General features: G+C 33.1%; 1 protein-coding gene across 1 annotated transcript; it reads right to left on the bottom strand.

Annotated features, from left to right (window-relative positions):
• Positions 1-1,072: 1,072 nt before the first annotated feature.
• On the bottom strand, positions 1,073-4,614 carry LOC127848456 (uncharacterized). Its single transcript, XM_052380931.1, has one exon. The coding sequence runs from the start codon at positions 4,253-4,255 to the stop codon at positions 2,045-2,047; it is 2,211 nt and encodes a 736-aa protein (XP_052236891.1). The 5' UTR covers positions 4,256-4,614; the 3' UTR covers positions 1,073-2,044.
• Positions 4,615-15,863: the final 11,249 nt, after the last annotated feature.

Genomic DNA, 15,863 nt, shown 5'->3' with positions numbered 1-15,863 from the left:
CATATCCGCACTTTTCGGTCATATCCGCGGATATGAGTCATATACGCATTTTAGACGGACCGCTTTTTACCCGGGATACTCGTGATACCTACCCGAATGGGAGACAACTTATGTAGTTTCGGAAAGACCGAATTGTCCACTTAAAACGCGTCTGCTTTGCATTACACTGTTGAAGGATGTACACGTAAAATTACACTACGTGTTTACAGCGGAACGTCAAAATAATTCAATACTGCATGTTTATTCCTCATAATATAGTTTTACAAACATTACATACGAGAGCAGATAATACAATTTTCAGTATTTGCAATGTTTAAAATCGTCGTTGATAACATAGATTAGTAAGTTAGCTTAATACTGTATTTATTTTTATCGTGCATGCAATATTTAAGTAGACGAATCTAAGAATGTACACAAATAAAGAATGTATACAAATATTTCCTACCAATATAAACATTCTGCATTAAAGGTATAATCAGAAAAGGATATGATTAAGAACAAGCTTGTTTACTTCTGTTAATTTAATTGAAGAATAGATAATAAAATTAAAATAAGTTTGTCCATTTAAACTTTTATTAATATTCGGGAATGTTACTTTGCCTGATGAATTATACATTTTTTTGTTAATGAGAAATTGAGAAATGTAAATCCGTCGATATTTATCTGCTATCAACAAAATTAGTATGGAGGCCATTAACAAAGAATGGAAATAGTACAGGGTATATATTTTCTCGATGTAAATCCAAATAGTACACGACAAAAATTGTTTAATATTTTTCCCTGACACATAATACATGGCGTTATTGTAATATATTTAACAACGTGAACAACTTCCCACTACTACTACTATTGTACTGGCTAAACCTATACCATCATAATTGATCATATACTATACAACATTTAAATTAATATATGCTTAGAAAATGCTTTTTCGTTATAGTTCTGATAATATTTATCAGACAATAAGGTACAAGAAAAACAAATTTTCAACTGTCGAAACATGCTAACAGAATCTTGGTTAATTTATACCAATAATTCCATGTTTCATCATGTTTTTTTTTCTTTCTAAAATATATTTAACAGTGAGGTAAATAATTTACTGACATAGCTCAATAAAGGGAATGGAGTGTAGTTAAAAGGATATTTAAAGACCCGTTGTTTTAAGAAATTGGATTGATTACCCCAATCGTCCAATTACTAGGTACAATACCAGAGGTAAGCTATATACTAATACGTAAAATAGCCGAAACAAGATTTGAGCACTATATTTCTAATGTCTGACAGTTTGAACGTTTGCACTGCTACTTAAATTCAAAAGTAAATATATAACAATACGTTTTAATTCAAATCAAACAAAAAAAGAATCAATCAAAATTGAAAGCATCTTTTACATGAATTTGTATTGATAACGTTCAAACAAAAAGATGCATATGAATGTATTGCAAACAATATATACATTACGTAAGTACTGGAAAACCCGCTAAAATAATATTTATGTTAGAATATTGAGATTGAATGGATTAAAAAAACTGTTATTATAAGAATGGTTGCTATCATTATCTAAAATATAAGAAAATGCAACTGTTTTCGTCTGCAGTGTTCGCGTGTGAAATTTTTCTTTAATGTCCGGAATGGTGTTCCGTAGAATTAGTGTATTGATGTCTCACATACTTGTATAAATAATTTCACACATTGTAAAAGTTTAATGACCCTAAATATTTCATGTGTCCAAGTTTAAAATATACAATATTTTTGTTTAATCGTACCTCATTCAAGCATACGATATATAGTTGTCCACTACCTAAATATTAATTTTAACAGTTTAAGTTAAAACAAATAAAAAAGAACGGGCTGAATTATCCGAATATATTCGAAGTGAAACCAGAATTATTCATAGAACTTTGAATACATTTCATAGTTAAGAATCAAAATTGAATAATTAACGATCTCCTTGACTCAGTCGGTTAAGATTATCTTCATATTACGCACATTTTCTTCTACAAATAAAGTTTCAACTTGTTTGTATGAAATTGCATTGAGCATTCTAATCACCAAGGACACCGCCAAGTTCCAGTATGGAGTTACTCACGTTGTCCCAGCTCGTCATCAGCTCGTATTCCCCGTAGTCGTCTATCCGCCATAGTACCCGCACGTACGTATTAAACAAGTCTCTTATCGCAACTGGTGCCAGTGAAATATTGACTTCACCTTTCAGCATAAGTATAATTGGCTTCCCAACGCGGAACGCAACATCAAACTCCTGCAGACAGAAATCGCTGCTACAAAAATTGTCTGAAAGAACTACAACGATTGTCGCTGAAGCTTTCGTGCATCTAATGATTTCGTTCATGATACAGTGTCCAACCTTGAAATTCTTGTCACCAAACCCAACTAACTCTCTTTCGCTGTCAACTTTTAGCTGAAGATTTTTTTCCAAATTCGCATAGACGAAGTTTCGCATGAATTCCTCGTCTTTACTTGAGTACAAAATGAACGCCGCAAATTGAAGTTGACCGTTATCCAATCTTCGTATGGTCTGTTGACGTCTCCTATGCTGCCTATGGAAATTTCGTTGGCGTCTAATACGGATAATAACCACAACGACAATGGAACAAAAACACACAAATGCTACAGATGAGCAAATAATGTTATTTCGAATGTAAATGTTTCTGTAACAAATATAGTGTAAATTTTCTTCCACCGTTTTAGAAATCAATTCGACGTCTGCCTTTGAATTTACACATGTTAAACTTGTATTTGAAAAGATACTTTCTTTGTGCTCAAGCAACCATTTAACAGTATTATAATGTTCACATTTTGAACACTGAATTGTACGTCCTCCAAAGTCCATTTCAGTGTCAATTTGAATGCAATTCAGTTTAGCTAAGCCATTTGAATCTAATTCGAGAAGATAATTGTCACTTAAATCCAAATATTCAAGGTTGGTCAATTCTCTCAAGTTAAAAGAAAAGTGCTGAAAAACATTGCCAGCAAGGTTAAGGAGTTTTAACCGACGATTACTGATGAATGTCCCATCAAGTAATGTTGCAATTTTGTTTCGTGACAGATCCAGTATTTCTAGTATTTCAAACGGAGCAAACAAGTGTTGAAATTGTTCGGGTTGAGAGGAGACCATTTCGCCAAGACTGTTATCCGACAAAAACAATTGTTTAAGAGAAGTTATCTTCCAGAAAGCCTTTGGATTTATATATTGCAATCCGTTATCCGATAAATCGAGTAAGTCTATTATTGTAGGGCACTTCAAGTCGAGTTCTATATCGACAACCGAAACGAAGTTACGTCGGAGGTATAAATTCTTTAGATTAAACGTCGTTCCTAATAAACATCTCACTTCAATAGGTGAAGAGGACACTACATGTCTTGGGTGTGTGTTTCCAGGCATGTTGTCAAGGTAAACAGCATCTAGGCTGACATTTAAGTAATTACGGTCAACCAAGATGTGAGTTGGTATACACAGCTTTTCGTTCGGGCACCAAAAATGTGAAACTTTGCTGAAAATTTTATCAGCATCAATACGGCTCAAATCCAATATTTTTAAAGACGGCATAATGCGGTCCAAAATACCATTACTGTTTGCATAATTCAACACAGATATTCCAGATACATTTAAAAATTCCAGATATCTTGCATATCGACCTGTTGAACTAAACTCAAATTCTGTTATAAGCATGTCCGATAAATCTAATACACGCACCGGTCTAGAATAGAGAAGCTTTGCAAATACGTCTCGTAGCATAAAATTATCCGCTCTGTTCCCTGTCATATGCAGAATCAGTTCTTGAAGTCTTGGAAGTGTTGCGTCTGATTCAAACGCAGACAAAAAATTGGAATAACCCAAACTAACACAGTTGCTCAGATCAAGAATCCGGAGGTTATCCAATCCTCGAAAGGAGCCTGGATACAATGTCACGATTTGAACGCCAACGAAGCGTAGCTCTTCTAAATGGCCAAACCTTTCAAACGTGTTCGATTCTAAGTCGACACCATGTTCGTGGTTCCAATTACCTACCAGACTAAGAACAGTTACATTTGACCACACATTGTCGCAAAGTAAATCCTTCGTGAAATGTACACTGCAATGTATGTGTATTTCAACTCTTTCGTTTGTTGGAGTTAAATATTTGATGTCAATACAATGATTTTTATTACATTTTGAATAATTCAAACTATTCGCAAAGCATCCATTCAGGTTGTGTAAGGAGAATACAATCACGAAAATTGCAATTCGTGTCATTTTTAAAATATGTATAAAGTATTTTTATTTTTTATTTCTGATTACATTATTGAAACACATACAATACATTGAAAACGTGAAGTTGTGGAGTGTAAGGTTAGATGTACACATTCATATCCGTTTACGATTTTATAACGTACCAGTGCATTTCAAACAGAAAGTTTTAAATGTATCCCAAATAAATCCTTCGTAAAAACAGTCTACATATTTTGTGGCTGTATATCAACTCTTTCCATTGTTGGAGTTAAATATTTGATGTCAATACAATGATAATTTTCACATTTTGATTCATTCAAAGTAATTTCGTTATATCCATTCAGTTTGTGAAAGAACAATACTATTACGAAAATGACAATTTGTTTCATTTATTTTATTCTTATCATAAAATATATATTCATGCTCGGTATCTTCCTCTTCTAAACACAAATAAATTGTATTTTAAGCAGAAAGTTTGCGATTAAGCCAAAGATTGTTATCGTGTGCATATAAAACTGAACAGTTGGATTTAAGTGTTTACACGTCGCAGGAGTTTCGTATTGATTGTACTCAAGTTGGTATAGTCATAAATAATACCTGCGAGTTTAAAGATTGAATGAAAAAGGAAGTTTCTTTCACACCCAAACCCCAAGTAAAGACGCTTTTATGGACAGAGGACACGGATTTTACGTACTTTCCTCAACACATTCATAACCGACAAATCAACCAAAACCTACTGTACCTGCAAAATGGTCCGTAACCATCTGATTTTTAGAAATACATAACGTTTGAACGAGAAAAATGTTTGTCTGATGAATGCGTAGACCATATCTACACGATTGATACATTATTCAAAGAAATGTTATTCTCTGCATCGTTTAACGAATGTTTGCAATCACTGTTTGATGTAATAAAGCACTAATCAATGAGCCATCAAGGTAATTGTTGATTGTTTGCACAACGTCTGTTTTGTGCACCGGAATTCCCATAGACACAGTGAAAGCATAACCAGGTTATAATTGTCGGTATATGTTTCGTCAACGATAGCCTTTTTATCAGTTAAACAGCAAAAACGTAGATGCCTTTGTTTATTATGTAAGTTAGATGCTAATACAGGTTTTAGGTTTCTTTAGAAGTTTATTCCTATTTATAAGCGGCTTAACACTTTTCATCATACGTTAAATACATGTCAACCTATATAGCGCAATAAATCGAAAGATTTGAAATGACAGCATTTATATGCTTATATGGGTCGAGTGATCCGATTTGGCGCTGCTCAATTTCAACGAACGCTTTATTTTAATCGGTGTAAAAACACAGACGCCTTTCGCTAACGTCGATTGACTCTCTTCGTAGTAGACGGACACTTACTATCGCTTGCAAAAATGTTAAATTTGCGAGATCCGATTATAAGATTACGTGTATCTGATCTTATTGAATGTACTCTAAGATAATTTTATTACTGAACAAATAGCGTGTGTGGCTTGTTTTTAAACTAGTGTGTCTTGCATAAACGATATAATTAGACTTAGGCACGCAATACTATTTAGTAATTAATTGGTATTTTAAACCCATTTATATGATTTAATAAAAATAATATCATCCTGTGTATTGGTTTTGCAATGTTGTTTTTTCTCAGTTCAAAATGCTTTATTGAACTCGTCAATGGGTGTGTGTGGATCGAGGGCATCGCACTCCACATCGTACAGCGTTGACAAGCAATTAATGTATATTATGACACCTTTTTATACAATTCAACAATATTTTTATTGTTAAAAGATTGATTGAAAATACATTTATAAAAAGCATGAACCAGTCGATTGTAGTAATATGTAAATGCAAGTGCTTCTATATATATTCATGGAGTGAACGGAAACAACAAAAAAGAAATAAACAATAAACATATTCATACAAGAAAAAACTGACTACATAAATGTAACGAAAGCTTGACTTAATATTACAGAGATAAACGAGCATATGCAAATCAGTAACTTGTTAATTTAAAAATTATTTTTCAAAAGTTGTGTTTTGATATTGTATTATTTGTAGCGTAAATACAGATATACATCTACAATAATATAATATTTTTACAATTTGATTAGCTTGAGTGTATTTGTTTTAAACTAAATGTATAACACTTGGAGTTTCTAAGGTTGCGTATTGTAATTGTTGCATGTGATTTAACACTAACATAGAAATGACATATTTTGATATTCATGCATTAAAAGTTCTACACGTCTTAGATAACATCGATACTGGTTAGCGGGTATTTTCCGGACCGTAGTATTGTCCGGCCGATGTGTATTTTGTTACCTATTTTCGAATTTATGTCATTTTCTTCAAAATAAATGAAACATTATTAAGTAAATTAAAGTGTTATTCTAAGTACTTGAAATGATTTTTTGTTTTCGTACAATAAATAAAGTTAATAACCCAATTCAGTACTCAGACAGTGTAAGATACTCTTTACTATTAACGCCCACCAAATATCTATCATAGACGTTTGCCATAACCTACTGTAAAAAGCTTGAGCGTTGATTTTGTTCATTCAAGCCGTTGCGTTAAATTCGATACTTAACAACATTAATAACACTGTGGCTATCGACAATTTTGTAAAGTATAATAAGCCCTAATAACAATCGTAACCTTTCTCGTGGTCATCATAAATAATCAACATTAAGGCATTTCTCGTGCAAATGATAACTGTGTTAAACGAAAACATTTAAAAACCGCTAAAATAATAATAACAAAAAGAACAACAACGATAATAATAATAATAGTAGTAGTATTTATTAATTTTATTTCAATAATAATAGATAATAATAATAATAATAATAATAATAATAATAATAATAATAATAATAATAATAATAATAATAGTAGTAGTAGTAGTAGTAGTAGTAGTAGTAGTAGTAGTAGTAGTAAGTAGTAGTAGTAGTAGTAGTAGTAGTAGTAGAAGTAGTAGTAGTTGTAGTAGTAGTAGTAGTAGTAGTAGTAGTAGTAGTAGTAGTAGTAGTAGTAGTAGTAGTAGTAGTAGTAGTAGTAGTAGTAGTAGTAGTAGTAGTAGTAGTAGTAGTAGTAGTAGTAGTAGTAGTAGTAGTAGTAGTAGTAGTAGTAGTAGTAGTAGTAGTAGTAGTAGTAGTAGTAGTAGTAGTAGTAGTAGTAGTAGTAGTAGTAGTAGTAGTAGAAGTAGTAGTAGTAGTAGTAGTAGTAGTAGTAGTAGTAGTAGTAGTAGTAGTAGTAGTAGTAGTAGTAGTAGTAGTAGTAGTAGTAGTAGTAGTTGTAGTAGTAGTAGTAGTAGTAGTAGTAGTAATTTTATGTCTATATATGTTATTATAAAGTCGATAGTTACGGATTATTTTATATAATGCTTTTTAACCAAGGTTCAATAACACGCATATATTCACTGGACAGGCTTTGTTGAACGATACATATAATGCACTCGCCGTACCCAAACTTCCTCTTTCGATTTCACGTCGACCGTAACTCGAGGCGACAAATCAAGCGCTGAGATAACAAAGATGGTAAACTCCCTCTGTCTTTGGCATTGTGTCACACCGGTCTTACTGACCTGTGTGAATGCGCGCTAAGCATTGTGGGAAACGGACTTTTTTCCATAATGGCGTTGGTAAACATAATAAACACGGAAGTGAAAAATGGTAATTAATTATTATCAAAAACAGGCCCCATCAAACCGGGACAGCTGTACTATATACATGGATGCAGTTTGTGCTTCAAAAGGAGCCACTTTTCATGTCAGTCTATTGTTTGTAAGAATCACTAAACACGTAACTTAGACTAACTAAACACGTTGCAAGACTGTATCTTCGAAATAGTAAATAAATCAAAATCATAAATAAATATTTATAATTAAATACCTGCTGAAATTTGAGAACGTAAACGATTTAAAATAAACGCTGTGAACATTACAAGGAATCTTACATGTAGTCCTCATGTGTGAGAGGATTAATCAGGGATAAAATAAATGGAGTTCAAAGGATCTAACATTTTGAGGAGGACGTCATGGTATCTCGGACATTTGGCACTTTCATATATTTATTTAGTAGATACTGAAAATGCTGAATGTGCTTATTGCAACATCAAAGACGAGCAGGTGAGATTTTTACAGCTTTATTTTTCTTGACATAATGATGTATGTTTTCCATTTAATTTATATGGCGCTCTAGTCTTATTTATAAGACGCGCAAAGAATTTAGAGATACTTTTTATATGGGCTAAATTCTTTGCTCCAAATATCACCCATATAAAAAGTAGCTTAATATTAAAGAGCGTCAAAAATTTGGACTAATGGCACTAAATTTTAGCTCGGCTGTTATCGGGGAAAACCCTAGGTATTGTCATAGCTCGTCGTCAGATGTCCGCGTCGTGCTTAAACCTTTACATCGGCTCTAAAATCAAAGTGCTTCCACCTATAACATTGAAACCTCACATGTATATGCACTGTGATGATTTCTACACACCACACCCATTTTGTGGTCACTCGGTCAAAGGTCAAGGTCACTAACCTCTAAAAATTCTTTTAATAAATTTCATTTATTCAAAACTGCACCGCAGCCTAGCTTGGCACCCATAATGTGGTGCTCTTGTTTATATATAATTTAAAAAATGTATTAATAACCAGAATAGTTTATGCATGTATAAATAAAAAGATACAGCCATGAACAGTGTTTTAATTTTTAATAAATATGCTTTGATTGCGTATATGCAAAACAATGAAGTCCATATATTGTTAACTGATTTTTAAAATGTTGAATGTCACACATTACGTACCAGTCCGTTTATGTACCGACACTTTATGTACCACTATCTGACACTTTATGTACCATATTTATAATATAAAGAGATAACTAAATAAATTTAATATGAATGTGTGTTATTGATGAAATGTGTTTTGTGTGATAGTATTTATGAATTTAGACTTAAATATTGGCCATAGATTTTATATTTTGTCAGATTGTCTAAGTGTCACTGAGTGTCTTAGTTTAATTTATTAGCCCAAGTACATGTAGTACTTAATAAATGATTTATTAGTCTTGCCTTAAATTGAAGTAAATTATAAAAATTCATTTGTCTCTTATCTTATCCTGACTAAGGATTATAAAGTCTAAAATGCTTGTATTATATTGTATAATTGAAATGTGATACTTTGAAGAGAAGAGAGAATGACCTTAATGTTCAAACTGTAAAAAAATCAAATTATTTCCTTCTTTAGACTTTAATCATGTTTAGAGAATGACCTTAATTCATTAGGACTGCTATGAATGAATGGACAATAACACCTATATTTTATGTAGGTGGAACATAAAGTTTCAAAGTACCGGTAGTACATAAAAGGTCTGGTACATGTACATAAGGTGTTACACCCTAAAATGTTCATGGTATCAGTGTTTCAATAATGTAGTGTTTCTTATTACATGTATGTATTGCTTAGTTTGTTTTGTTTCAAATTTGCATTTATTTTAAAGCATTTTCAGTCATTTTTGTGAATTCCATGTTTTTTGTAATAAGGTGAATTATGTTGTACATGGCGTCAAATATTAATTCATGGTCGCTATGGTGTAGAGAATGATGTCCGCTGGGCGTGGGTTCGATCAATACTCTGGGAGTTCTCATTATCATCTCCATGGACAACAAGTTCTGGTGTACCAAGTAGTAGTAGTAATAGTAGTAGTAGTAGTGGTGGTGGTGGTGGTAGTAGTAGTAGTAGTAGTAGTAGTAGTAGTAGTAGTAGTAGTAGTAGTAGTAGTAGTAGTAGTAGTAGTAGAAGTAAGATCAGTAGTAATAGTCGTAGTTGTTGTTCTTGTTGTAGTAGTAAATAATTAATTAATTAGTAGAAGTAGTAGTAAGAGTTGTAATGGTTGTGTTTGTATTTGTATTGAATTCTGATAATACAACACAATGATGCTGCTGCTAACGATGATGATGATGAATATGATAATGCTGCTGCTGATTGTGATGATGATTATATGATGGGACTTTGGTATTATAAAATTTGTGAGGTTCAAACACAAAACCTGTTGGATAATAAAACTTCTCATTTTATGACAAAAGAGCTAGATTGTAGAGTAAAAAATAAGTATAAAATTCCCAAATAGGAAAGCTACCATTAAAGGACCATGACTTGTGGGCTTCATCAAAAGCAATGCATAAAACAGTAATATCTCTTTCAAATGCACTCAATATTGCTATTCCAATTGATATGCTCAGAAATGCTTCTGGATGGGCATACACCAATGAGTACTTTCCTTCAGTTATTTCTTCTAAAGACACATTAACAACACTGTCGCCCTTAGCAGGAATTCCGGACGCCCCCCTAAAATGTTCCCTCCCCAGACATTTCCCCCATTTTAGTTTTAGTGCTTACATTACCCCCCCCCCCCCCAACCCCACAATAAATTTATAATGGTTTGGTTGAAGTATAATCTTGATTGATTATCAAAATGATTATTTTGCTTATGTAATCTTATGTAATTAACTTTTTATATGAAGCAGCTTGTTTGTTGTTTTCTTTGGATTAATCATTCATTATTTTTGTTAAACTGCTTAAGGAGTGCATGTAAATCATTAGTAAGACGTGCATGTTGGTGTACTAGAGGAATACTGAAGGAATACATGGGATATTCTCAAAATCTTACACATGTTGTTTTTAATATAATTAAATAGGATCAATTGATGAATTTATTCAGTTTGAGTCAACTTGGGCTGGGTTGTGGAACTATAGTTATTTGTTGTTTTTAATCCAATTAAATAGGGTACTATGTAACTGTCAAAGAAAATATGCATTCATACGCATATAAGCCAAGTTTTGGATGTCACTGATATTTTCAATTTTACTAGTACCTAATTAAGACTAATTAAAACAGAATTGGACTTTCCTTGCAAAGTATTTATTATTAATAATAAAATAAGCTAATGTAATCAAAACATATTGATATTTTAATAATTTAACTCAATGATATTAATAATATTTAAATTTGCACCAAAAAACTAGGGCAGGTAGATAGGAAGGATTTTTTTTGGAAAACCAATAGTGTTGTCAGTGTAAAATATTTGTAAAGCTTCTTCAATTTCAGTTTTACATTTTATGACCTGCAACTTATTCTATGCTACTTTATTTTACTATGATAAGTCATTAAAGTGTTATTTATTTTTCAACTATATAATGTGCTAATCTCATATAATGAATAACTACCCCATTTAAAGATGACACCTAATCTAAATTCATTAATACAATAGTTATAATTGTTTTATTGTAACATACTATTCCACTAAAAATGACCATCATAGAACATCAATGCTGTGCTTTTACTAAAATTTTCATTGATCTCAATTATTTAAAGAAAAAAATCTATCAGGCACTTATAAAAAAATATATAATTAGGGTGTCAAAATTTAACAAACTGAACAAGTCAATTTGAACTTCTTTTGCAATGCAAATGGAGCCACTTGAAATACCAAATGGTTCCCATACTAGTCGGCAATATAGCTATGACATTGTGTCTATTCATAACATGCATCAGATACACCTTCTGAAACTTTTTAAGCGGTTTTGAAAACGCTATTTCATTGCAAACTTTCGTCAATAAAGGATACATGTTGTTATACAACCGAAAGTGAAAGTACAGTTTAAAAAAAAATGAATAAAGAGCGAAATTGTTGAAAACTTACGAAAATTTTAATTGATACTAACATAAGACCGTAAGACTGAACAAAATTATACTTAACTTTTAAATCATAACATGAAAGTTTACTTATAAAGCACATTCTTCATTCATCCGCGGACTTCTTTGTGTCGTAGTCATAAATGCCTCCAAATGGAGGTGCGTGATGCGTCTAAGTATAGAGGTGACAATAACGTAGTGACGTCACCATTTATGTATAGAATGCTGTCTTTGGTGTATCTATCATGAGGAAGTTATTTTCACGACAATTTATCATTCCTTACAATTGACAGTAAAGCGATGTTGGGTTTATATTGTACACCTTATATTCCTTATGGAGGTAATGCTGAGATCAATAATGAGTTAAGAATTTAGTTTGGTTCAGCATGTCTGAATTGTATCTTTAATTAAGTACACTTGTAGTTTTGTTTATTGCTTTGACGAGGTGAAATGAAGGAAGTAATTGACATGGGTTATATTTCCATCGAGCCAATATTAAAAAGTCAAAACCAACCTAACGAAAGTGAATAAGGAAACATAATAGTTGAAAGAAAACCTTTGTCAGGAGATTCTACAAAAAAGTTGTCTTTAAATTAACCTTATATATGACAAAAATATTAACATGTTGAATCGTGAAACTTTTGTTAACAAGAACATAATTGTGTTAAAAGAACATGTTTTGTGCATGTTCGTAGGTATATAATTTACGATACATGATACAAAGAGGCAGTATTTTATTTATCCTTACCACATACGATTTTAGAGAGCAATACACATGGAATAGCTGAAATAGAACATGCGATGCCCCCTTCATAAGTGGACGTTTTACAGACATTACGATGGCAGTTAAACCACGGGAGGCGGAAAACTACAACGGGCGAGGCATGGTATGGTATTGCGCAAGGGGGGGGGGTTAGAGGGTTAGGGTTAGGGTTAGGGTTAGTGTAAGGGGTCGGGTTAGGATTTGGGTTAGCCTAAACCCAACCCTAACCCTAACCCGACCCCTAATCCTAACCCTTACCCTAACCCTTTTTTGGGGTTATCACCCCTGACCATGCCTCGCCCGTTGAAGTTTTCCGCCTCCCAAAGTGCAATATAAATAAAAGTTCTTCTATACACAACTTCGACAAGCTGTGTATTATTCGTTTGATGCTTATGGACATCATTTAAATGAAGAATGTACCTGCAAAGAACGAATCATAGAGCTGAACCACCGCTCGCAGGGGTAAGAACTGTTGGTGGCGATACGTCATCTTGGCGGCGGTGTTGTCTTTTGCAATGCTGATTTACAGCGCTCAAGTCTCGCCTCGCTTTTGAAATTCATAATGAGTGATTGTTTATAACTCAACGGCGATCAGAAATGCAATGCTGTATTGTGTGAGCTATGACTGCAAAACGGCAGTGACGTTTTTAACGAAGCACACACATTAGGGTGCTGCCACAAATATGAAAGTATCAGGATAATAATCTCCAACCCTTAATTACTAGGCAAATGAATACCGGTTTGCGCGACCCATTACAGTTGTGGTTGTCGAGCGGGGGATGTCACAAACTGCTGTTTTTTATGTATGGGAGCAATACTATTTGGATGGCGGTGCTCTGGCTAAATGCCAGTCGTCTATTTACTTAAGATTTGAGGCTTGTCACGCGAACTGTTTTCTTCAATAACATTTTTCAAATTTTCGAAGTATCGATCTACCACAACAGGTGATGCCGATTTCGCTGGTTTCTAGCGCATTCGGTTTTACTGAGCTTACACGATCTTTCTAGACCGGCAGATCACATATACCCGATGTTTAGGTGTACAGTAAATTTTAACGTGTTTTATGTTAGGGGACTAATTGGTTGCACTTACTTATTTTGTGATTTAACTTTTAGAGCCTTTAGCTTTGGGATTGGACAAAACATGGTTTACAACCATTTCGGCCCCGTCTCGGATGAAACGCTATATCGGAATCCATCTCGGATGCGGTACCGGTCATTCTCGGATAGAAACATGGTTCTGTGATGAAGAGTGGTCACCAAAAAGTGTGTTCAACCTTAAAGATAACGCAGTTTGTCAAAAGTGAGTGTTGCATTGAACGTTACAATTGTTGACTTATGTTTTAATATGCTTCGTTTTAATTTTCCATTTAATGGAGTTTAGATATAAGAGACACAGTTTCACGTTGCACTGTTGGCTATCGCATCGGTGTGTTGTTAATATGACTTTACATTCGAAACAATACACATATGCCTTAAATGTATATCAGAGGTAAATCTGTTGTAAATATATTATATTTAAAACTCATATTCATAAATAGAACGTATAGAAAATATTCAGAAAATTGTCATTTCTGGTTTTCATGAAGCACAGGTATCCCTAATTTATAGTGGATTGCGGCGAACAGGCAACCTCTCGGATACTCGGATTCGATATGCATTTGCATGGACCATGCACTTTATTTGCCAGAAAAAAAACGAAGCAAAAGACGTCGAAAAGATCAGAGGTATCAAAGCCATCTGGCGTACGCTTACAAGTGCGACGAAACACAACTTTACCTTACCAGAATAATTTTAATTTACTACAGGAAATTAATTATAAATGAACTGCACTTGAGAATTTTGAGGAATTTAACATTTTACACGCAGAAAAAAGATAGTTCTTATCTAAATATATCTATATATGTACCAAATTATAAAGGGCCTACCGACGGCAATACAATGCGTTATTTCAGGAATCAATTAATGCATTTACAGCATTTACTTAATGATCGCTTAAAACACAGACCTCGTTTTTAAAGAATCTTTAGTCATTGGGACAAGCGTTATATTTACTTTAGTCTTTAAATTAGATTAATGTAGTATTATTTCATGTAGTATTATTTCTAGTAATATAAATTCGCAAACATTGGAATATTTTTTCTTTGTTATACATGCTTCATGCAGTGGATATGCCGTCGATATGACCTTTCAAACTGTGAACTATGTATACTTCTTTATTTCTCAAAGAAATGATAAGTATGATGTTCTATTTCAAGCAAAACCTATTATTGTTATATGAGTTATAATACAATAGTAGTAATATATACTTCAATAAAATCTGATCAAAGATGTAATGGGCGTTATGAAAGTTATTGATTATGCAACGGGCAACACACCTTACGCCCCATATCAGTATCTTAAGCGGATATTCATTTACTAAAAAGTATTATCATCAAGCAAATTCTACAAATAAAAATCCCACGCCGAACATTATTGATTGTGAAAAAGATAGTTATTTACTTAGAACTGTCTCACCACATGAATATGGTAATACAATTAAAAAAACTGAAAAACAAATCCTTAAAGTTCTATCAATTAAAGGCGTATACCTCTGACATGTCCGAGTCATCCTAGCAATACTTGAATAAAAACCACCGATAAATAATTCCTTATCTTTGATCAATTACGGGGCCATAACTCTAGAGTTGATCCCTACAAAAGTTGGAAGCGCACTTCTTCAAAATGATGGCATACATTTAGATTAAATGTCATGAAACTTAAAACACAATTTACTGAGAAGTCTGTACGGACATGCTCCTCAATTTCAATGAATTAAGCGGCCATAACTCTGGAAATGCCTAGTCGAACGCGTCGAAACTTCAACTTGCACTACAGCAGCATGATAATACACATTTATAAGTTTCATGAAATTGCAGGCGTTAATTCCACGCTGAAAACAGCTTCGGAATTTTTTTAATTAAAGGGGGATTATTCTGGAATTACAATGTCGATCCCGACATAATTTACGCGTGCTGCGCCGCGGTATGATGATACATATTGATTGTAGGTTTCTTGAAATTGCATGCAGTAGTTGCTGACAAACAGCTCCGGACAAACGGACGGACAACATCAAACAATATCCATCCGCTTTATTGGTGATAGGAAAATAAAATACATTTCAATGAAGACATGATAACAAAAAAAGC

The sequence above is a fragment of the Dreissena polymorpha genome, chromosome 10 (assembly GCF_020536995.1).
Source record: "Dreissena polymorpha isolate Duluth1 chromosome 10, UMN_Dpol_1.0, whole genome shotgun sequence".
NCBI classification, from domain to species: domain Eukaryota; kingdom Metazoa; phylum Mollusca; class Bivalvia; order Myida; family Dreissenidae; genus Dreissena; species Dreissena polymorpha.
This window is presented reverse-complemented; position numbering and strand designations above follow the sequence as displayed.